Here is a 24,536-nt window from a genome sequence, read left to right as displayed (position 1 = left end):
TGAAAGCTCTGAGCTCTCTCTCAAGAAACATGCAGGAAGACGCAGCATTTTGACAATAATCTCAAGGGTTTTACAGACACCCTGAAGCCTAGCCATGGACTTCAATTTAAGAAACTCTGGTCACCAGTGCCTGAGAAGATGACAAAATAGCTATGGTAGGCAGAATAATAATCATGTCCCTCCCCAGAGTCCATGTCCTAATCCCCAGAACCTGTAAATATGTTAGGTTACATGGCAGAAGGGACTTTGCTGATGTGATTAAGGATCTTGAGATGGGGAGATTATCCTTGATTATCTGGGTAGGCCCAGTATAATCATGAGGGTCCTTATAAATGAAAGAGGGAGACAGGAGAGTCAGATGTGAGGGCAGAAGCAGAGTCAGAGCAGTGAAGTGTGAGAAAGACTCGACTGGCCATGAGCCAGGGCAGGTGGGCAGCCTCTAGAAGTCCCTAGAGCCCCCACCAAGGAACACAGCTCTGCCCACACCTTGATTTAGCTCAGTGAGAAGAATTTTGGACTTTGGACCTCCAAAACCGTAAGATAATAACTTTGTGTTGTTTAAGCCACTAAGTTTGTGGTAATTTGTGACAGCAGCCATAGGAAACAAATGTACTAGCCCAGCCTGCTGACTCCCTTCTTGGAATGGAAATGCCACAGAACCAAGAGAAAATAACATAAAAACTGTGACAACCCCCTTGGGAGAAGGTGCTTGGATTCTAGTCTGTGAGGCTGGGTTGACAGCTTGGAGTGGAAGAGCCTGTGTGTACTGGCCAAGGGAGACTGTTTTCAGTTGTGCCTTTTTCTCTTCCTACTGTTGCTTTTCCCCATCCCTTCCACATCCTCAGGCCTAAGAGATTCCAGCGAAGGGAAACAGCTTCTGGAAAAGAGGAGTGCCTCATTGAGATGCCCTGAAGGTTTGAGTCTCCTGGTAGAGGGTGTCCAATGGTGAATGAGCTCAGAGCAGAAGTCCTAAGGCACATTCACCTCCCTACTCCCTCAGTAGTGCCGGACACTGTTCTAGTTGCCAAGGATACAGCAATAAACAAAGTTTCTATCCTCAAGGAGCAGAAAATAGATAAATTTAAAAAATACACGTCTGAAGATTTACAAGTACTGTGGGAAAAAATCAAGGAAGAAAATAAGCAAGTGCTAAGGCTTTGGGCATATTTAAACAGGCCGATGGGGAGGCCCCGCTGAGGTACCATTTGAACATGGTCATGAAGAAGGCGAGGGAATCAGCAGTGAGTGTGGTGTGGAGAACAGCTTTGTGAGGCAGAGGGGACAGCAGATGGAGAAATCCTGAGGCAGAGCAGGCCCGGTTGAAGGCCAGCAGGAGTTTGTTACGGCTGGTGCTTGGAGGGATGACAGGAGGGGATGAGGCCCAAGAGATGCTGCGGCGGTCGGCCTGTGATCCTTGTGAGACTCTAGCTTCCGTCTTTGCCTTGCTGTGAGGTGGGGAGCTCATTTGAGGGGTGTGGTGAGTGAGGAGCGGGGTGATCTCACCTGGTGACCACAACGGGAAGCTGACAAGTATAGTGAGAATGAAAGGAAAGTGACAAATTGACAGGTTGTGCTAGTTGGAGCAGAATTCATATTCCCAGCTGCTTAAGAGGACGGAAGAAGCATAATGGAAAAAGAGGAAATGGGTACATGAAACAGGAACAAGGAGATACCTATGTGGGAACAGAGAATTCGGGGGCTGGGTTGAGTAGCAGAATGGGTGTAGCTCAAGACTTGAGTGTAGAAGTCGGAAGGTCAGGTTGAAGAATGCTAGGGGATAAGGAGGTGGAAGATAATAGAAGAAAAGTGCTGTGGAGGGTGGGAGTAGAAATGTCACTGTCCAGATAATAGGAATCTCAGAAGCAGAGAGGAAACGAGGGACAAGGGGAAGAAAATGTTAGAAGAAATAATGACCAAGAGTTTCTCAGAAATCATAAAAGAGGATACATCTTAAATGTAAAGAATGCTAAACACGACAGAAAAAACAAAGCCCACACCAAGACACGTTAGATTGAAATTTAACAACAAAGATGTAGGGAAAATGTCAAATCTGTTTGAAAGAGAAAGTCACAGTGAGAAGCAGCTAATATCAAACTTCCCAACAGCCACAATGGACCTAGGAGATACTTTTTCAGTATCAAAGTAAGAAAACTTTAAATATTTATTTAGGCTGTGCCAGGTCTTAGCTGTGACACATGGGATCTTTATTATTTATTTATTTAAATTTATTTATTTATTTTTGGCTGTGTTGGGTCTTCATTGCAGCACGCTAGTTGCAGCGAGTGGAGGCTACTCTTCTTTGCGGCATGCAGGCTTCTCACTGCAGTGGCCTCTTGTTGCAGAGCACGGGCTCTAGGGTGCGCTGGGTTCAGTAGTTGTGGCGCACGGGCTCAGTTGCTCTGCGGCATGTGGGATCTTCCCAGACCAGGGCTCAAACACATGTCTCCTGCATTGGCAGGTGGATTCTTAACCACTGTGCCACCAGGGAAGCCCAAACACACAGGATCTTTAGTTGCAGCACACAGGCTCTTAGTTGCGGCACGCAGGCTCTTAGTTGTGGCATGCGTGCGGGATCTAGTTCCCCAACCAGGGATCAGACCCGGGCCCCCTGCACTGGGAGTGCAGAGTCTTACTCACTGGACCACCAAGGAAGTCCCAAAGGCAGATAACTTTAAAACTAGAATTTTAAAACCTACTAAACTGTTATCTGAATGTAAAGATAATTTTCTCTGGCATAGATGACTTTAGAAAGTTTTCTACACAGAGCTCCTCTTTGAAAACCTCTTGGGGGAAGTAGTGTTAGCGTCCAGGAGCAGGCAGTAAAATCCAGAAGGTGCAAAGGAGAGTATACAACTAGTGAAGTGTTCTGTTGACCAGAAAAGCAAGGACTTTATGACTTTGGAGTAAGCAAAGATTTTTTACACAAGACACAGCACCACAAACCATAGAGGGGGACGTGGACAGAGTGGATAACTTTTTTTTTCTTAAGGTTTTTTTTTTTAAATAAATTTATTTATTTTTATTTTTGGATGCGTTGGGTCTTCGTTGCAGTGTGCGGGCTTCTCTCTAGTGGTGAGCAGGGGCTACTCTTCGTTGTGGTGCACAGGCTTCTCATTGCAGTGGCTTCTCTTGTTGCGGAGCAAGGGCTCTAGGCGCGCGGGCTGCAGTAGTTGTGGCTCATGGGCTTAGTTGCTCTGCGGCATGTGGGATCTTCCTGGACAAGGGCTCCAACCCGTGTCCCCTGCTTTGGCAGGTGGATTCTCAACCACTGCGCTACCAGGGAAGCCTGAGTGGATGACTTTTAAATTCAGGACTGTTCTAAAAGAGTGAAAAGGCAAGCCACAGAGTGAGAAAGGTATTTGCAATACGTATGTCTGACAGATTGTTTATATCCAGAATTTCAAAGAAACCCCTTAATGTCAGTAAGAAAAAGTCAGACACCCCTTCTAGAAAAAAGGGCAAGAAAACCTATAACAGTCACTTTAAGAAAGAGGCTACCAGACTTCCCTGGTGGCACAGTGGTTAAGAATCTGCCAGCCAGTGCAGGGGACATGGGTTTGAGCCCTGGTCCGGGAAGATCCCACATGCCGTGGAGCAGCTGCGCCTGTGCGCCACAACTACTGAGCCTGCACTCTAGAGCTAGCAAGCCACAACTACTGAGCCCTCATGCCATAACTACTGAAGCCCGTGTACCTAGAGCCCATGCTCTGCAAAAAGAGAAGCCATCGCAATGAGAAGGCTGCACACTGCAACAAAGGGTAGCCCCCACTCTCCACAACCAGAGAAAGCCCACGCGCAGCAACAAAGACCCAACACAGCCAAAAATAAATAAAATTTAAAAAAAAAAAGAAGAGGCTACCTTGTGGCTAGCGAGCATATGGAGAGGTGCTCAACTTCAGCAGTCATTCAGAAATGGCAAATTAAAACCATAATGCAGTGCTTCTGCACATCCCCCAGAATGGTTACATGAAAAAGACAGATAGTGTCAAGTGTTGTAGAGGTGTTGGACCCTACTGATGGGGCATATAAACTGGTATAGTGACTTTAGAAGGTTTAACAACAAGTACTAAATGACGAATTGTGTGCATATTCTACAACCCAGCGATTCACTCTTAGGCATACAGAAATACATCTCACATTCACTTAAAGATACATTCAAAGATGTTCACGACAGCACAGCTTGTCATAGTCACAAACTGGAGCTAACCCAAATGTCCACCAAAAATAGAATGGATAGATAAATTGTGGTGTATGCACACAATAGAATTCTCTCCAGCCACAGCAACATTGAATCTCATAAACCATGTGAATGAGAAGCCAGACACAAAACGTGGCATACTGTTTGAGTCCCTTGATATAAAGCTTAAGAATTGGCAAAACTGATCTATGGGTGTCCAGGTCTTGATGGAGGTTAGCTTAGGGAAGAATCATGACTGCAGGGAGCATGAGGAAGACACCTGGGGGGTGGTGCTGTCCTGTTTTTTGGTCTGAGGGTACTGGTTATATAGGGATATTCGCTTGGTGAGAATGTCTTGATTTTTTTTTTGGCTGTGCCATGCCTCTTGGGATTTTAGTTCCCCAACCAGGGATTGAACCCAGGCCATGGCTATGAAATTGCCAAGTCCTAACCACTGGACCACCAGGGAATTCCCAGGAATGTCTTGATTTTTGTACTCTCATAATGTATATATTTCTCTATGTAATATACTTCAATAAAAAGTTTTAAAAAATGTTTAGTAATAGTAAGAAGAAAAGTTTAAGAAAGCAGCCTTTAGGGGCTTCCCTGGTGGCGCAGTGGTTAAGAATCTGCCTGCCAATGCAAGGGACATGGGTTCGAGCCCTAGCCTGGGAAGATCCCACATGCCATGGAGCAACTAAGCCCGTGCGCTACAACTAATGAGCCTGAGCTCTAGAGCCCGCAAGCCACAACTACTGAGCCCACATGCCACAACTACTGAAGCCTGCGTGCCTAGAGCCTGTGCTTCACAACGAGAAGCCACGACAGTGAGAGGCCCGCACACTGCAACGAAGAGTAGCCCCCACTCACCACAACTAAAAAGAAAGCTTGTGCACAGCAACAAAGACCCAACACAGCCAAAAATAAATAAATTAATTAATTAATTAAAAGAAAAAGCAGCCTTTATCAATAACAATCCAGAAGTAAATACTGGGTAATCCCAACATGGAAGACAGGTGAGGAGACAGGAAGCAGTAAAGAGAGATGAGAATGTCCTGAACTACTTTTGCAGGGAAAGGTAGTTAATAAGTTGAAGTAATTGATGGGGAAAAATAAAAACAGTTATAGATCCTAGTAAGTTTGTGGAGTAACTACCAGAAATACAAAAGTAGAATTTACATCTTTTATATAACATGGTGTATTGATTAGGAAAGCCCTGGTGGCAATGAAGAAAGACCTGAAAATTAGCATGTTGAGCAATGTAGATGGTTATATCTTTCCAAAAAGAATTTCTGAGGTGGGCAGTTCAATGCTGCTGTTATTAGAAATCCAGCTGTTTTGTCATGTTGCTCTACTGTGCGTGGCTTCAACTTTAAAGGTGGTCGACTCGGTCCATGATGACTGCTGGAGCTGAACCAATCATACCTGCATTCAAGTAGCTGAGGAGGGATCGGGAAGAAGGACATGCCCCTTCCTTTTAAAGAAATTTCCCAGAAATCACATACAAGATCTGCCTTTACATCTCTGGCCGATTATATGACCACACCTGGCTTCAAAGGAGGCTGGGAAGTGCCTTTTAGCAGTTGGAAGGGCTCTAACTAAAACTTGGGATTTGTAAACTAAAGAAGAACAGAAGAATAGCCATGGGGAGGTGAAAGGGAAAAAAAACCAAACCTTTTTAAAAAAATTTTTTTTAATTTAATTATTTTTTTATATAGCAGGTTCTTATTAGTTATCCATTTTATACATATTAGTGTATACATGTCAATCCCAATCTCCCAGTTCATCCCACCCCACCACCACCACCCCCACCACTTTCCCCCCTTGGTGTTCATACGTTTGTTCTCTACATCTGTGTGTCTATTTCTGCCCTGCATACCAGTTCATTTATATCATTTTTCAAGTTTCCACATATATGCGTTAATACATGATGCTTGTTTTTCTCTTTCTGACTTACTTCACTCTTTATGACAGTCTCTAGATCCATGCACGTCTCTACAAATGACCCAATTTCGTTCCTTTTTATGGCTGAGTAATATTCCACTGTATATATGTACCACATCTTCTTTATCCATTCGTCTGTTGATGGGCATTTAGGTTGCTTCCATGACCTGGGTATTGTAAATAGTGCTGCAGTGAACATTGGGGTGCATGTGTCTTACTTACTTACTTATTTATTTATTCATTTTTATTTTTATTTTTGGCTGCATTGGGTGTTTGTTGCTGTGTGCGGGCTTTTCTCTAGTTGTGGTGAGCAGGAGCTACCCTTCCTTGCGGTGCGCGGGCTTCTCATTGGGTGGCTTCTCTTGTTGCAGAGCACAGGCTCTAGGCGTGCGGGCTTCAGTAGTTGTGGCACTCGGGCTCCATAGTTGTGGCTTGAGGGCTCTAGAACACAGGCTCAGTAGCTGTGGCGCATGGGCTTAGTTGCTCCGTGGCATGTGGAATCTTTGCGGAACAGGGCTTGAACCTGTGTTCCCTGCATTGGCAGGTGGATTCTTAACCACTGCGCCGCCAGGGAAGCCCATGCGTGTGTCTTTTTAAATTATGGCTTTCTCTGGGTATTTGCCCAGTAGTGGGATTGCTGGGTCATATGGTAATTATATTTTTAGTTTTTTAAAGAACCTCCGTACTGTTCTCCATAGTGGCTGTGTCAATTTACTTTGCCACCAACAGAGCAAGAGGGTTCCCTTTTCTCCACACCCTCTCCAGCATTTGTTGTTTGTAGGTTTTCTGATGATGCCCATTCTGACTTGTGTGAGGTGATACCTCATTGTAGTTTTGACTTGCATTTCTCTAATAATTAGTGATGTTGAACAGCTTTTCATGTGCTTCTTGGCCATCTATAAGTCTTCTTTGGAGAAATGTCTATTTAGGTCTTCTGACCATTTTTTTTTTTTTTTTTTTTTTTTTTTTTTTGCTGTACGCGGGCCTCTCACTGCTGTGGCCTCTCCCGTTGCGGAGCACAGGCTCCGGACACACAGGCTCCGCGGCCATGGCTCGCGGGCCCAGCCGCTCCGCGGCATGTGGGATCTTCCGGGATCGGGGCACGAACCCGTGTCCCCTGCATCAGCAGGCGGACTCTCAACCACTGCGCCACCAGGGAAGCCCTTCTGACCATTTTTGGATTGGGTTGTTTGCTTTTTTAATGTTGAGCTGCATGAACTGTTATATATTTTGGAGATTAATCCTTTGTCAGTTGATTCATTTGTAAATATTTTCTCCCATTCTGAGGGTTGTCTTTTCGTCATGTTTGTAGTTTCCTTTGCTGTGCAAAAGCTTTTAAGTTTCATTAGGTCCCTTTTTTTTTTTTTTTTTTTTTTTGTGGTACAAGGGCCTCTCACCGTTGTGGCCTCTCCCGTCGCGGAGCACAGGCTCCGGACGCGCAGGCTCAGCGGACATGGCTCACGGGCCCAGCCGCTCTGCAGCATGTGGGATCCTCCCGGACCAGGGCACGAACCCGTGCCCCCTGCATCCACAGGTGGACTCTCAACCACTGCGCCACCAGGGAATCCCCCATTTGTTTATTTTTGTTTTTATTTCCATTACTCTAGGAGGTGGATCAAAAAAAAGATCTTGCTGTGATTTATGTCAAAGAATGTTCTTCCTATGTTTTCCTCTGAGAGTTTTATAGTGTCCGGTCTTACATTTAGGTCTCTAATCCATTTTGAGTTTACTTTTGTGTATGGTGTTAGGGAGTGTTCAATTTCATTCTTTTACATGTAGCTGTCCAATTTTCCCAGCACCACTTATTGAAGAGACTGTCTTTTCTCCATTGTATATCCTTGCCTACTTTGTCATAGATTAGTTGACCATAGGTGCGTGGGTTTATCTCTGGGCTTTCTATGCTGTTCCATTGATGTATATTTCCATTTTTGTGCCAGTACCATATTGTCTTGATTACTGTAGCTTTGTAGTATCGTCTGAAGTCAGGAAGTCTGATCCTTCAGCTCCGTTTTTTTCCCTCAAGACTGCTTTGGCTGTTCGGGGTCTTTTGTGTCTCCATACAAATTTTAATATTTTTTGTTCTAGTTCTGTAAAAAAATGCAACTGGTAATTTGATAGGGATCACATTGAATCTGTAGATTGCTTTGGGTAGTATAGTCATTTTGACAATATGGATTCTTCCAATCCAAGAACATGGTATATCTCTCCATCTGTTTGTGTCATCTTTGACTTCTTTCATGAGTGTCTTCTAGTTTTCTGAGTACAGGTCTTTTACCTCCTTAGGTAGGTTTATTCCTAGGTATTTTATTCTTTTTGTTGCAATGTGAATGGGATTGTTTCCTTAATTTCTCTTTCTGATCTTTTGTTGTTAGTGTATAGGAATGCAAGAGATTTCTGTGCATTAATTTTGTATCCTGCAACTTTACCAAATTCATTGGTTAGCTCTAGTATTTCTCTGGTGGCATCTTTAGGATTCTCTGTGTATAGTATCATGTCATCTGCAAACAGTGACAGTTTTACTTCTTCTTTTCCAGTTTGTATTCCTTTTATTTCTTTTTCTTCTCTGATCGCTGTGGCTAGGACTTCCAAAACTGTGTTGAATAATAGTGGCGAGAGTGGACATCCTTGTCTTTTTCCTGATCTTAGAGGAAATGCTTTCAGTTTTTTCACCATTGAGAATGATGTTTGCTGTGGGTTTGTTGTATATGGCCTTTATGATGTTGAGGTAGGTTCCCTCTGTGCCCACTTTCTGGAGAGTTGTTTTTTTTTTTTTTTTTTTTTGTGGTACGTGGACCTTTCACTGTTGTGGCCCCTCCCGTTGTGGAGCACAGGCTCTGGATGCGCAGGCTCAGCGGCCATGGCTCATGGGCCCAGCCGCTCTGCGGCATGTGGGATCCTCCCGGATTGGGGCACGAACCCGTGTCCCCTGCATCAGCAGGCGGACTCTTAACCACTGCCCCACCAGGGAAGCCCCTCTGGAGAGTTTTTATCATAAATCGTTGCTGAATTTTGTCAAAAGCTTTTTCTGCATCTGTTGAGATGATTATATGGTTTTTATTCTTCAATTTGTTAATATGGTGTATCACATTAATTGATTTGCGTATACTGAAGAATCCTTGCATCCCTGGGATAAATCCTCCTTGATCATGCTATATGATCCTTTTAATGTGTTGTTGGATTCTGTTTGCTAATGTGTTGTTGAGGATTTTTGCATCTATATTCATCAGTGATACTGGTCTGTAATTTTCTTTTTTTGTAGTATCTTTGTCTGGTTTTGGTATCAGGGTGATGGTGACCTCATAGAATGGGTTTGAGAGTGTTCCTTCCTCTGCAATTTTTTGGAAGTTTGAGAAGGATGGGTGTTAGCTCTTCTTTAAATGTTTGATAGAATTCACCTGTGAAGCCATCTGGTCCTGAACTTTTGTTTGTTGGAAGATAGTTAATCACAGTTATAATTTCATTACTTGTGATTGGTCTGTCCATATTTTCTATTTCTTCCTGGTCCTGTCTTGGAAGGTTATACCTTTCTAAGAATTTGTCCATTTCTTTCAGGTTGTCTATTTTATTGGCATGGAGTTGCTTGTAGTAGTCTGTTAGGATGCTTTGTATTTCTGCGGTGTCCGTTGTAACTTCTCCTTTTTCATTTTTAATTTTATTGATTTGAGTGCTCTCCCTCTTTTTCTTAATGAGTCTGGCTAAAGGTTTTTCAGTTTTGTTTATCTTTTCAAAGAACCGGCTTTTAGTTTTATTGATCTTTGCTCTTGTTTTCTTTGTTCCTATTTCATTTATTTCTGCTCTGATCTTTATGATTTCTTTCGTTCTGCTAACTTTGGGTTTTGTTTGTTCTTCTTTCTCTAGTTCCTTTAGGTGTAAGTTTAGATTGTTTATTTGAGATTTTTCTTGTTTCTTGAGGTGGGCTTGTATTGATATAAACTTCCCTCTTAGAACTGCTTTTGCTGCATCCCATAGGTTTTGGATCGTCGTGTTTTCATTGTCATTTGTCTCTAGGTATTTTTTGATTTCCTCTTTGATTTCTTAAGTGATCTCTTGGTTATTTAGTAATGTATTGTTTAGCCTCCATGTCTTCGTGTTTTTTATGTTTTTTTCCCTGTAATTTGTTTCTAAGCTCATAGTGGTGTGGTCGGAAAAGATGCTTGATATGATTTCAGTTTTCTTAAATTCACTGAGGCTTGCTTTGTGACCCAATATATGATCTATCCTGGAGAATGTTCTGTGCACACTTGAGAAGAAAGTGTAGGACTTCCCTGGTGGCGCAGTGGTTAAGAATCCACCTGCCAATGCAGGGGACACTGGTTTGAGCTCTGGTCCGGGAAAATCCCACATGCCGCGGAGCAGGTAAACCAGTGTACCACAGCTATTGAGCCTGTGCTCTAGAGCTTGAGAGTCACAGCTACTGAGCCCGTGTGCCACAACTACTGAAGCATGCGTGCCTGGAGCCCATGCTCCGCAACAAGAGAAGCCCCCGCAATGAGAAGCCCCCACTCGCTGCAACTAGAGAACGCACATGCAGAGCAATGAAGAACCCAACACAGCTAAAAATAAATAAATAAACAAATTTATTTTAAAAAAACACAAAACTTAGCCTTAAAGAAATTTAAAAAAAAAAAGTGTAATCTGCTGTTTTTGGATGGAATGTCCTATAAATGTCAATTAAATCTATCTGGTCTATTGTGTCATTTAAAGCTTGTGTTTCCTTATTAATTTTATGTCTCAGTGATCTGTCCATTGGTGTAAGTGAGGTGTTAAAGTCCCCCACTATTATTGTGTTACTGTCGATTTCGTCTTTCATAGCTGTTAGCAGTTGCCTTATGTGTTGAATTGCTCCTATGTTGGGTGCATATATATTTATAATTGTTATATCTTCTTCTTGGATTGATCCCTTGATAATTATGTAGTGTCCTTCCTTGTCTCTTGTAACATTCTTTATTTTAAAGTCGATTTTATCTGATATGAGTATTGCTACTCCAGCTCTCTTTTGATTTCCATTTGCATGGAATATCTTTTTCCATCCCCTCGCTTTCAGTCTGTATGTGTCCCTAGGTCTGAAGTGGGTCTCTTGCAGACAGCATATACATGGGTCTTGTTTTTATATCCATTCAGCAAGCCTGTGTCTTTTGGTTGGAGCATTTAATCCATTCACATTTAAGGTAATTATTGATATGTATGTTCCTATTACCATTTTCTTTCTTTTTTTTTTTAAATGATATTTTATTTATTTAATTTATTTATTTTTGGCTACTTTGGGTCTTCGTTGTGGCACACGGGCTTTCTCTAGTTGCGGCAAGCAGGGACTACTCTTCGTTGCGAAGCATGGGCTCTAGGTGTGCGGGCTCAGTAGTTGTGGTTTGTGGGCTCAGTAGTTGTGGCTCACGGGCTCAGTAGTTGTGGCTCATTGGCTCAGTAGTTGTGACTTGCAGGCTCTAGAGCACAGGCTCAGTAGTTGTGGCACACAGGCCCAGGTGCTCCACAGGATGTGGGATCTTCCCGGACCAGGGCTCGAACCCATGTCCCCTGCATTGGCAGGCGGATTCTTAACCACTGTGCCACCAGGAAAGCCCCTTACCATTTTCTTAATTGTTACGGGCTTCTTTTTGTAGGTCCTTTTCTTCTCTTGTGTTTCCCACTTAGGGAAGTTCCTTTAGCATTTGTTGTAGAGCTGGTTTGGTGGTGCTGAATTCTCTTAGCTTTTGCTTGTCTGTAAAGCTTTTGATTTCTCCATTGAATCTGAATGAAATCCTTGCCGGGTAGAGTAATCTTGGTTGTAGGTTCTTCCTTTTCATCGCTTTAAATATATCATGCCATTCCCTTCTGGCTTGTAGAGTTTCTGCTGAGAAATGAGCTGTTAACCTTATGGGAGTTCCCTTGTATGTTATTTGTCATTTTTCCCTTGTTGCTTTCAGTAATTTTTCTTTGTCTTTAATTTTTGTCAATTTGATTACTATGTGTCTTGGTGTGTTTCTCTTGGGTTTATCCTGCCTGGGACTCTCTGCACTTCCTGGACTTGGGTGGCTATTTCCTTTCCCATGTTAGGGAAGTTTTAGACTATAATCTCTTCAAATATTTTCTCTGGTCCTTTCTCTCTCTCTCTTCTCCTTCCTGGACCCCTATAATGCGAATGTTGTTGCATTTAATGTTGTCCTAGAGGTCTCTTAGGCTGTCTTCATTTCTTTTCATTCTTTTTTCTTTATTCTGTTCTGTGGCAGTGAATTCCACCATTCTGTCTTCCAGGTCACTTATCCGTTCTTCTGCCTTAGTTATTCTGCTGTTGATTCCTTCTAGTGTATTTTTCATTTCAGTTATTGTAATGTTCATCTTTGTTCATTCTTTAATCCTTCTAGGTCTTTCTTAAATATTTCTTGCATCTTCTCGATCTTTGCCTCCGTTCTTTTTCCAAGGTCCTGGATCATCTTCACTATCATTATTCTGAATTCTTTTTCTGGAAGGTTGCCTAGCTCCACTTCATTTAGTTGTTTTTCTACGGTTTTATCTTGTTCCTTCATCTGGTACAAAGTTCTCTGGCTTTTCATTTTGTCTGTCTGTGAATGTGGTTTTCCTTCCGTGCTGCAACAAAGACCCAACACAGCCAAAAATAAAAGCAAATAAATAAAAAAATTAAAAATAAAATAAATGAATAAAATAAAATAAGGGAAACTCAGGTGGAAGGCAAGAAAGAAGGGAAAAAAAACTGAAAAGTATGATTATTAGAAAACAAGGGAGATTGAATTAAGTCCAGCTATAACAGTAATTAGAATAACTGTAGATGGGTTCAACTCATTAAAAAGAGAAGCTCTCAAATCAGACTTTTTTTTTTTTAAACTAGCCCTGTTCAGTAGTATGTTGTCTGTCAGAGATGACACAGGATAAAATTGAGGGAATGGGAAAGTACATCAAGTGAGTATGTCATCCAGGGAAAGACAATGATTGGCTTAATCCTGTTTTTTTTTTTTTAACCCACTTGTAGAATCAATTTTACATATATCCTGACAGGAGAACAGCATAATGAAATTGTTTTCATTCAGCTCCTTTATTCACTAGTGAGAGCCACCTGGTAAACTCTGAGCATTTTCAGATGGTTTTTTCCTTCCTGTGGATTGCTCCAACCTCTGTATTAGTGCTTCCAAGGTTCTCTATAGATCTGACCTCATTTTTTCTGTTTGTCGAACTCTTTATTTTTTTTTTAAATAACTTTATTTATTTAATTTTGGCTTCGTTGGGTCTTCGTTGTTGCAGACAGGCTTTCTCTAGTTGTGGTGAGTGGGGGCTACTCTTTGTTGCGGTGCAGGGGCTACTCTTTGTTGTGGTGCACCGGCTCGCATTGCAGTGGCTTCTCTTGTTGTGGAGCACGGGCTCTAGGCACGCAGGCTTCAGTAGTTGTGGCACGCGAGCTCTAGAGCTCAGGCTCAGTAGTTGTGGCGCACGGGTTTAGTTGCTCCATGGCATGTGAGATCTTCCTGGACCAGGGCTCGAACCTGCGTCCCCTGCATTGGCAGGCGGATTTTCAACCACTGAGCCACCAGGGAAGCCCCTCTCTAACTCTTTAATTCTCTCTAACTTTACTTGCCTGATGTCTATAAGGCCTGCTTAGCTCTACACCGCGGTCCCCTTTAAAGGCTGCTTGCCCAGAGCTGGAAGAAGCCAGTGTTTCTGAAATAGAGATTTGAGTTGCATGCATATGAGGGTTAACACTGTTGGTGGAGGGAGAGATCACAGCTTAGGATGTTGTGAAGGCAGTGAGGATTCTGCCTAAGAGTTGATTGTTGTCTTAATGATAATGCCAGATGCTGGCCTCTGAATACCTGAGGTCAGAGGGTGGGCTTAAAGAGTAGACTCATCCTCAGAGTGGCATTTGGCCTGGAGAACATCTGAGAGGCAAACAGAGAGCAATGGAGCAAGGAGGGCAGGCATGAATATGTTACAGAGCCTCAGCCATACGTCGGGGCATGTTTTTGTTGTGATGATAATGACCGGACATGCCTAGGATCAGGAAATATCTCAGTAGAAAGGTGCCAGGAGACCAGAGGCTTAACCAGAGTATCTTTTAGGAGCAGAGGGATCCTTATTTGGAGATGTAGCCTCTGTTTTCAGAAAGTTTGTTGCATGAGACTTGGTCATGTTTGAGAATGAGGTCTTGCTTCATGTCAGGTGTTTCCTACCGTTGCCTACTTCCTGGCTTGCAGTGCCCTAGGGTGTGCTCTGAAGTTGCCTGGTGACAAGTGACCAATGCCCAAGCGTTTCTCAGATACAAGTCACTTCTGCACAGAAGTCTTGCTTTTTGATTTGTCTGTCAAAGGTAGAGTAAAAAAACAAACAAAAACTTTGTATTATATAAGTTTTCAAGCATATAAAAAATATCCTTATGTAATCACTGTTGGATTTCTTTTTGACCGAATTTACTCTGTAAACTACTGGCAGTATTTTCTAGAACATTTTAAACGAATGTCAAAAAAAAATTTTTTTTTCTTTTTTTTGTTTTTTTAAATTAATTTATTTTTTTGGCCACTCCATGCGGCCTGCAGGATCCCAATTTGCTGACCAGGGATCAAACCCACGCCCTTGGCAGTGAAGTTGCAGAGTCCTAACCACTGGACCACAGGGAATTCCCTGTTTTCTTTCATTTCAACCAGAATGTTGTCTGTTCAAGAAGTTGATACGTCTTGGATATTTGTAGTGGCTTTATATGGATTTTTGCCCTTTTAAGTTCAGGGAATAAAATAAGTTACCAGGGCTTCCCTGGTGGCGCAGTGGTTGAGAGTCCGCCTGCCGATGCAGGAGACACGGGTTCGTGCCCCAGTCTGGGAGGATCCCACATGCCGCGGAGCGGCTGGGCCCGTGAGCCATGGCCGCTGACCCTGCACGTCCGGAGCCTGTGCTCCGCAACGGGAGAGGCCACAACAGTGAGAGGCCCGCGTACCACAAAAAAAAAAAAAAAAAAAAAAAAAGTTACCAGTGAACAGTTACTAAAAAGGGGAGTGTTAAGCCATGTGCCTTAGGTTCTGTATGTCAGAAATTTAATTTCGCTATCTTGTAGTATCTCCAGACCTGAGATAACTGAGTCTGCCATATCATACCAGTCTTGGGTAGTGACTTTCCTGCCTGCGTAGGAGGCTGGGCATACCGGCATCACAGTGGACAGGCCTCAAGTGTATGTTTAAGTCACCTGTGTGGCAGAAGAGAGTGCCCTTGGCTCTGACAAGCCTCACTTAAGGAGCTGCCTGAGTTCTTGGACTCCTTTGCAGCTGAGATGAGGCTCAGTGAAGCAGATGCTCTTCAGGATTGGAGAAGGTGCGTTTCCTTATGGGTGGGTGAGAGGCTGGGGAGCCCTCTTTCCCCCTCCCTTGCTGTGACCACAGAATGTGAAGCAGAACTCAGTTCCTGACACCCATTTAGGCCCCTGGATAGTTCCCTGACATCTGCCTACAGTGTGGGTACAGGATCACTCATCTTTGTTGCCACGTCCCACTGTCTTCTCAAGGGGAACCCCGGTTGACATCAGATCACATGAGGTTGGGCACTCTGCAGGGACAATGCATCTTATTTATTTTCTCTATTCTAAAAATAACCCCAAATCTAGAAGGAAAATCACAGTTGTACATATTTGAAACAATGCAGACAACTCACTTTCTTCTGCATGGGCCTATATGAATTTTAGTAGAAAATTTGATAAAATTGATGTCAGTTTTTTTGGGGGGGGGAGCCGCACCATGCAGCATGTGGGATCCTAGTTCTCCAACCAGGGATCGAACCCGTGCCCCCTGCAGTGGAATCGCGGGGTCTTAACCACTGGACCGACAGGGAAGTCCCATTTGATATCAATTTAAGATTTGGGGCAATTAGCCCTTGAATTAATTAGTCTGAAAGTAGGAATAAATCTAAAATGAGGTGCTATGAAAAATATTGAAACATGAGTTTGAAACAGAGGTTATTCACATTTGGTAAATTTAAGGAAACAAAAGGAATTTCGTCAAATAGCACAGTGAAACTAAATTGCCATTTTCCTATTCTGTTAGAGCCACCTGTTTAATCTGGGTCAAGTACTTTGGGGGAAATTCATCTCTTATTACCATTTTTCTTTGTCTTTTCACTGGTAACTCTTAAAATTTAGGGAAGCTTATCATTTGTAAATCAAACCAGGATGCCCTGAAGATCAACCTTGTGTTTTATCCTACTGAAAGATTCATATACATGACCACGTGGATGAATGAGACAGGAAGCTCAATTAATTTCTTTACTCTCACTTAAATAAAATTAGCATGAAAATGGGCTTTTTGCAATTAATGTTAAATAACTGAATATGGAGAACATTTATTTCTTGAGAAGAGACTTAAGGCATTAAATAGGGCTTGCTTTTTGCAAAATGTCAGTAGCATTGTTTCTGCTTCTCTCTCCCAGATCAAGCACTGCGCCTAGCAGAAATTTTACTACCTCTCCAACATCATCAGCAAGTCCCTATTCCTCAGTATCTGCCTCTCCCATTTCAAATGGTGATAGCACTAACACCTCTGGGATGCACAGTTCCGGTGTCAGCAGGGGGTAAGAGCAGGTCCTTTCACTTTTCTTCCCTTCCCTCTGAGTCCTTTCCCAGGCCGTACCTGGACAGCTCCTCTGCTGCTACACTAAGCATAGTGGGATTAGGGCTCCTCATGGGAACATGCTGCATGTGGTGTCTTGCTCCATTTCATACCCACAGTAAATTGTGCCTCCTAGTTCTGATGTACATTGCTTTTCTTCCTGCGAGCTGGTGTTTTCCCCACAGCCTAAGTCAGTTGGTGGTCAAGGGGGTCAATGCATTTGTCTGTGAAGGAATGGGCTGGTTGTCTGGCAGAATAGCTATGCAGGGATGATTGTTGGCTGTGGGAAGACCCTGCCTGTTTCCCCTCTGCATGGCTGTGATCCTTTCTCCGAGTGTTTCAGGAGCACCTGCCATATAGCACGGAAAGGGTGGAAGAGGAAGGTCAGGCGAGAGAGAGAGTGCATGCACACTCAGGCACAATCAAGACTGAGTGTGGCCTGGTGGGTGGTGGCAGGTGCAAGCTTTGATCTTGGTAACCAGTGTTCTTCCCCGAAGTCACCTGGCAGTTAGCCTTCTGGAGGGATACAAAATTAGCATTTGCCAAAGCCTGAGAGCAGAGGATTCAAACAGCATTTCTTCCCTTAAGAATGTGCTCACCACCCGTTATCATGTCAAATCAAGGCAGGGAGTTGGGGGGGCTGGAGGGCTGGGGAGGGGAGTAAAGAGACCTTGTCTCACGGGGTTATTATCAAGTGAGAATTCTAGAGGCCCCAGCGGAGCCCCAAAAGGCATCCTGAGGGCATGTGAGCAGCACTCACTTTTATTGCTGATGTGGGTTATGTTTTCCAGTGGATCTGGCTTCTCTGCTTCGTATAATTGTCAGGAGTCTCCATCAACTCATGTACAACCTGGGCTCTGTGGACTTGGAAACCTGGGAAACACCTGCTTCATGAACTCGGCCTTGCAGGTAGAGGGCAGAGCTGCCATCTCAATAACACTGTGTCTTCACAGTACTTGAGGCTCAAGTAGGTGTGGCCTCTTAAGGTGTTGGGAGGATCCTCTCCCAGGGGTCCCTAACGACCTTTTGTTAGTACTTCAGGGATCCCTGCCAAGGCACGTCCCACTGGGTAGTACAGAATGGCCTCATCAGGGTTCCTGGCCTCAAAATGTCTTCTTAATCAGTTATAGGTTTGGTTTTACAGTGAAAGTATGTTGAATTTTGTTGACCTTTAGGGAATGATCTCAGAGAGTACTGGAATACTTGCCTGGTTGATCTCTAATGGGATGAGAACTCACAGCAGCTGGTACTAAGGCAAATTATTCCTGCTTGAAGTTGACCATCTTTTCACCAGTGAGCTGTCTCACCTCATGCCCCTGCTTGGAGAAAATCCTAAAATCCTCCCTTTGAAACCTCATTTATTCATCCATCAAATATTTTGGGGGCACATACTATGTGATGGTACTGTTTGGGCATGGGCTGGAGTTTGGGTCCAACTGCAAAGTTAGGAGGGCACAGTCCTTAGTACTGCCTTCACTTCTGACACCAGCTGCAAGTTTGGGGCTCCCTAAGACCACCCTCAGTTTTGTTAATTTGCTAGAAAGACTTGTAGACTCAACTTAAAAGAAATTATACTCACAGTTAAGGTATGTTATAGGGAAAGGATACAGATTTAAAATTAGGCAAGGTTAAGAAGGGAGTAGGGCAGAGTCTAGGAGGGTTCTCAGTGCAGAGCTTCTGTTGCCCTCTTCCAGTGGAGTCAGGATGCTTTACTTTCCTGGCATTGATGTGTAACAGTAGGCATGGAGCATTGCCAGGTATGAAAACTCACTTGAGTTTTGGTGTCCAGAATTTTTATTGGGGCTTTATTATATGGCATGACTGATTGGTTGTCCAGTGGTTAAAGAGAAAATTCTTGTGAATTGGTGAATGTATTCAAAGATTTAAGGCAGAAATACCAATCATGCCTATCTTCTTTCAGCACCCCAAATCATTTTACAAGGCAGGATGCTCTGATACCAAAATATGACAAGGAATTTCTAAAAACAAAAATTTTAAGACTATCGTATCTCATAACTGTAGACACAAATAATGTAGATAAAATTTTAGCAAATCAAAATCAATGATATCTAAATAAAAGGGGTAACACATAACAAGTAGGTGTGGTTTGTGCTAGGAAAACCAAGTTGGTTTAACACCTGAAAAATTAATCAGTCTTTTAACATAGTAACAGAATGAAGGAGAAAACCATGTGATCATCTCTATAGATGTAGGAAAACTCATTTGATAAAATCCAATACCCACCTTCATTTTTTAATTTAAGGAGTTAAAATTAATATACACAGGTACAATATTATTTATTGTTTTCTCTAATTATCCTGATTTTCCCCACCCATAGTGTTTTGGCTCTAGTAAAACATTTTGCCTTCGGCTTACTTATATTTTGTCTTCTCATGAAATAGTGGAATGTCGCAGTCACTTCCAATAAAAAAAAATATCATCTTAAAATTAATTTCTTCCACTGAATTGAAAATTACTGTGTGTCAGGCATTTGGGATATACAGCCTTTGCCCTCAGAGAGCTTGTCTCAGAAACAGTTCTTAGGCTGAGCTCCCTCCAAAACAGTGTCCATGGGAGGCTAGTCACAATGTGGCCATCAGCCTCTAGGAGGCTGTGCCTTACTGTTATGAGCCCTTCAGAGAATATGCTGAGCACTTCATTTTGTTGGCGTGACCCTCACTGGTCGTTTAGAACTGGGTTTATCTTGTGTCTCTGTGTGCTTTCCAGAAGTTGTGTAAGCTGTGATCGTGTTCTCTTTCAGTGCTTAAGCAACACTGCACCACTGACCGACTACTTTCTCAAAGATGAGTATGAGGCTGAAATCAACAGGGACAACCCTCTGGGAATGAAAGGGGAAATTGCAGAGGCCTATGCAGAGCTCATTAAGCAGATGTGGTCTGGAAGGGATGCTCATGTGGCACCTCGCATGTTCAAAGTAGGTTGACATATATACTTCCTTTTTCCTATTTTGGGGAGAGTGGTTTCGTGTTGTAATGAAGCATTCCTTTACTGCATTTTGGGATTAAGATGGGCTCCGAGACTAAAAGCACTACGTGATCAGATCCTTCTTTTCTGTTCAGTCATTTAGCACACACTTAAGTGACTCAGCCCCCACCTCTGGGCCGAGGATACTTCAGATAATCATTTGTATTGTAAGCTGCTTGTTCAGAATGCTGTATTCTACAGCGGCATTCTTTTTTTTTCTTTCTAAGTTTTTTTGATGTGGACCATGTTTAAAGTCTACTGAATTTGTTACAATATTGCTTCTGTTTTATGTTTTGGTTTTTTGGCTGCGAGGCATGTGGGATCTTAGCTCCCTGACCAGGATCGAACCCACACCCCCTACGTTGGAAGGTGAAGTCTTAACCACTGGACCATCAGGGAAGTCCCTACAGTGGCATTCTTTAAATGGTTGACACCCTAAGCCAGACCATAAAGATTCAGTCAAATTTCCAGTATCATCTGAAAAGTGCTCCCAGGTTCTCTGAGACTGGAACGTATAGCAACTGTGGTTTGAGTTGGGTCCCCGAAGTTAGGAATTGGGCTGACATTGTCGGATGTTGGTGTGAGGGGCAGTTCTCACTTGGGTCCCTCAGCCAGGAAGATGGGAAGATGGGTGAACTGCACTGGGCACTTGAAGCACCTCAACCTTCCATTGCCCTGAATGTTTTTCGCTGCTGAGGGGGAAGTGCCTTGCCTCCATGTGTTGAAATCTGGAAATCCTGTTTGGTTCAAGGAGCCTTCATGAAGCATCTGATTCACAGAGGAAAAAAAATATAGCACCTAAGCTCAATGAGAAAATTAAAATCTTAGATTGTTTATTGAAATTGAAAACAAATTCTTTTCATTCCCATGGTCACATTAATCCCTGGGAAGTATATGCAAATTACTATTCCCAGAGTTTCTGTTTCTGAAGGTCTAGGGTGGGGCCTGAGAAGGTGCATTTCTGTCAAGCTCTCAGATGATGCTAATGCCACAAGTTGGGCACTGCACTCTGAGGATCAGTAGTGTAGAGCAATACAAGGCAGACACTTATATAGGGCTAGGAGGGCTCTTATGAACAGTGCTCTTATTTAGGGCTAGGAGGATTCCTCTGGCTGATGCAGGTACCATTTGTAAACTTCTTAGGGAGACTCTGAACCAAAGAAGGTGGTTGGAGAGGGATTCATGTCTGTACTTAGGAGATGTGGCTACTGAGGGAGTCACTCTTTACTCCTCTCTTAGGGGAGTGGCCCAGGTTCCAAGTCTGTAGTTGTCCTGGATTTCAGATCTTAGCCCTCTTCTCTCTGGTAGGAACTGCTGACCTTTAGGCCCTTGAGGAGTTAATCAGGCTACTGACCTTTAGGCCCTTGAGGAGTTAATCAGGCTACTGGAGCAAGGGTGTTCTCCCTTACAGTACCAGCAGACTGCAAATTTATTTATTTATTTATTTATAAAATAAATTTATTTATTTATTTAATTTATTTTTGGCTGTGTCGAGTCTTCGTTGCTGCACGTGGGCTTTCTCTAGTGGTGAGCGGGGGCTACTCTTTGTTGTGGTGTGCGGGCTTATTGCTGTGGCTTCTCTTGTTGCAGAGCATGGGCTCTAGGCGCACGGGCTTCAGTAGTTGTGGCACATGGGCTCAGTAGCTGTGGCTCTCAGGCTCTAGAGCACAGGCTCAGGAGTTGTGGCGCACGGGCTTAGTTGCTCAGCGGCATGTGGGATCTTCCCGGACCAGGGCTCAAACCCCTGTCTTCTGCATTGGCAGGCGGATTCTTAACCACTGTGCCACCAGGGAAGCCCAAAGTTATTTTTGATGACAATTTCCTATCTGACTTCACTGGTTCTTTATAACTTCTGCCTTCTGATGTGGTTGCTTTTGTTGTAGACTCAGGTGGGACGTTTTGCCCCTCAGTTTTCTGGCTACCAACAGCAAGACTCTCAGGAGCTGTTAGCCTTTCTTCTAGACGGATTGCACGAAGATCTGAACCGAGTGAAGAAAAAACCGTACCTGGAGCTGAAGGATGCCAATGGGCGGCCAGATGCGGTATGATATTGAAGACTTTTGAAGAAAAGTATTCCAGAGAAGCTGCCTCCTACTGGGAGGTGCAAGGGCATTCTTCTGGTCTTGGAATATTGGTGCCAGGGCTCTGGTTGCCTCTCACTGTTGTTTGTGATGTGGACGTGAGGTCTAATATGGAAATGTACTGCACGTTACAAAGGGGCTAACTCTAGTTACCCCTGATGCTCCCTCTTGGGCTTCTTCAAGTTAGAGTCAGTTTGTTTAATATAATTACATTGGTGAACCAGAGACTAGGGCACCCTGAAAACTGTAAAGTGCCTGTAGTGTGGGCCCTTGGGATTATTAAAATCCATCTATGATGATTGAAATAGTTTGTTATTAATGTTATTAGGGTACTTACATTTTTTGCCTTGATTTTTAGATCTATGAAGAGGGAATTTAGTATTTAAGCTACCTATCACATTGGGATGAGCAATATGAATACTTCAAAGTAGCATTCACATCTTAAAGGAAAAACCATGAGCTAGCTGAACTATAGCATAAATTAAAAGCTCACTGAAGGGACTTTGGATCATTGGAAGCCCTATAGGAGGCAGTCCTTCTCCGGTCAGGTCCATGTGTCCACAGTGCTCTCAGTTCGTCTCTGTCTCATAGATCCTGCATCAGCACTTTGTTAAGTGTAGGATTGGGCATGGAGCTGGCATGTGGAATGAGTTTGGTATGCTAAGAGCAGTCCTGGCCCTCACTGGCCTGGACCAAGTTCTTGGCTGCACAGACTGCCTCACAGTCTATTTCAGATTTTGCTGTGAATCATTCTGGATGCAGAGGCTAAGAACTGGGGGATGTTGAGAATGTCTTATACCCTTTGCTTTCTTCCAGGTGGTGGCAAAGGAAGCCTGGGAGAATCATAGGTTGAGGAATGACTCTGTGATTGTGGACACGTTCCATGGCCTCTTCAAATCTACCTTGGTTTGCCCAGAATGTGCTAAGGTTTCTGTGACCTTTGACCCATTTTGCTATCTAACTCTCCCACTGCCCTTGAAAAAAGATCGAGTTATGGAGATCTTCCTGGTTCCCGCTGACCCTCACTGCAGACCTACCCAGGTAAGAGAACTCGGCACCCTCATGGTCCCCCTTGTTGTGAGTGGCCTCCACACCCAGAGTGGGGCTGCTTCCATCTGTTGCAGCAGCAGCTCCATCAGCTGCCTCTGAAACCCCTTGGCACTTGCCTTGAGTGTGTGCCCTTGTCCTCCCTCAGACCTTTGTGTAATCCCATGTCATTCAGGCATATTGTGAAGGTTCTCTGGGCTTCTCTGTCACCTTTTCCCCTATGCTCCATTCATTTGACTAAAGGAACCTGGCTGATCTGCTAAGAGATCCTTGAATCTGAATGTTAGGGGACTAGAAACAGTACTTCCCTTGGTTATGTTCACCCCTAAATCAGCTAGGAGAGCCTGGCCAGAACAAAAGGCCAAATGAAAGGTGTGACAGGCCGGTCTTAGTGTCCAGCCCTGCTGATGGCTCACTGCATGCTGCTTCTGGCTTTATGACAAGGACTGGTTGGCAGTTTGTATAATTGTAACATTTCTTTAAAGGAAGTAGTGAATGACTCTAAAAAGTTAAGAAAAAAATAAAGCAATATGTAGGAGGGAAAGAGGTGGTCCAGCTTCTGTGGTGCTACCTGAATAGAGAGGCAGGTGTTGATACAGAAGCCTTGCCTATTTGCTCTGCTGGCCACTCATCTGGGCCCTGACCTCACCACACACTGTTTCTGGTGGGACACCTCTGCCCTCCATGATGCCTGCTCCTCCCAACTCATCTCCCACCCTTTCCAGAGCACCCTTGTCACGCCTCCCATCTCTCCTTTGCAGTACCGTGTGATTGTGCCGCTGATGGGGGCCGTGTCTGACCTGTGTGAGGCTCTCTCCAGGCTGTCTGGCATTGCTGCGGAAAACGTAAGGCGAGGTGTTCAGTGGCACTAAGCCTATTGGGGGCAGTTCATAGTCCTTTGGAGTTAAGTTTCAACCTTGTAGCCACTTTTGTGGGGTAGGTCTTATCGGCCAGCACACACGTGATTATATCTGGATGCCTCAGACCTCCTGGCCCTTGTTCATTTTGCACACTGTGCCTGAAACTGTCCCTTCCAGCCCTGGGAGCACTGTCTTTCCTCCATTGAGGACACACTAGCTATGGTCAGAGGGCCAGGACTGGGGATTTGCTCTCGCTTTGCCTCCCCTTCCTACCTGACCTCATCTGTAATGCGAGAAGTGGGAAGTTCTTTCCTGTCCCAAACTCTGTAAGTCTGTGGAGTGACTTGATAGAAATCTTTATTTAAAAACAGTTGCTGGCGGCTTCCCTGGTGGCACAGTGGTTGGGAGTCCGCCTGCCGATGCAGGGGACACGGGTTCGTGCCCTGGTCCGGGGGGATCCCACATGCCGCGGAATGGCTGGGCCCGTGAGCCATGGCCGCTGAGTCTGCGCGTCTGGGGCCTGTGCTCCGCAACGGGAGAGGCCGCAGCGGTGAGAGGCCCGCGTACCGCAAAAAAAAACAACAACAACAAAACAAACAAACAAAAACAATTGCTGGGACTTCCCTGGTGGCACAGTGGTTAAGAATACACCTGCCAGGGCTTCCCTGGTGGCGCAGTGATTGAGAGTCCGCCTGCCGATGCAGGGGATGCGGGTTCGTGCCCCAGTCCAGGAAGATCCCACATGCCGTGGAGTGGCTGGGCCCGTGAGCCATGGCTGCTGAGCCTGCGCGTCCGGAGCCTGTGCTCCGCAACGGGAGAGGCCACAACAGTGAGAGGCCCGCGTACTGCAAAA

General features: G+C 44.1%; 1 protein-coding gene across 5 annotated transcripts in view; it reads left to right on the top strand.

Annotated features, from left to right (window-relative positions):
- The window catches only part of USP4 (ubiquitin specific peptidase 4), a 50,889-nt gene that overhangs the window by 9,920 nt on the left and 16,433 nt on the right, over positions 1-24,536 (top strand). For 4 of the 5 annotated variants that reach the window (XM_060109094.1, XM_060109092.1, XM_060109090.1 and 1 more), the window contains 6 exons: positions 16,532-16,672; positions 17,502-17,619; positions 19,472-19,645; positions 21,579-21,737; positions 22,593-22,817; positions 23,585-23,668. In XM_060109094.1, the coding sequence (XP_059965077.1) occupies positions 16,532-16,672; positions 17,502-17,619; positions 19,472-19,645; positions 21,579-21,737; positions 22,593-22,817; positions 23,585-23,668 (901 nt within the window). The remainder of the gene's footprint in view (positions 1-16,531; positions 16,673-17,501; positions 17,620-19,471; positions 19,646-21,578; positions 21,738-22,592; positions 22,818-23,584; positions 23,669-24,536) is intronic. The other variant, XM_060109091.1, reaches the window with a different exon arrangement.

The sequence above is a fragment of the Mesoplodon densirostris genome, chromosome 10, assembly GCF_025265405.1.
Source record: "Mesoplodon densirostris isolate mMesDen1 chromosome 10, mMesDen1 primary haplotype, whole genome shotgun sequence".
NCBI classification, from domain to species: Eukaryota; Metazoa; Chordata; class Mammalia; order Artiodactyla; family Ziphiidae; genus Mesoplodon; species Mesoplodon densirostris.
This window is presented reverse-complemented; position numbering and strand designations above follow the sequence as displayed.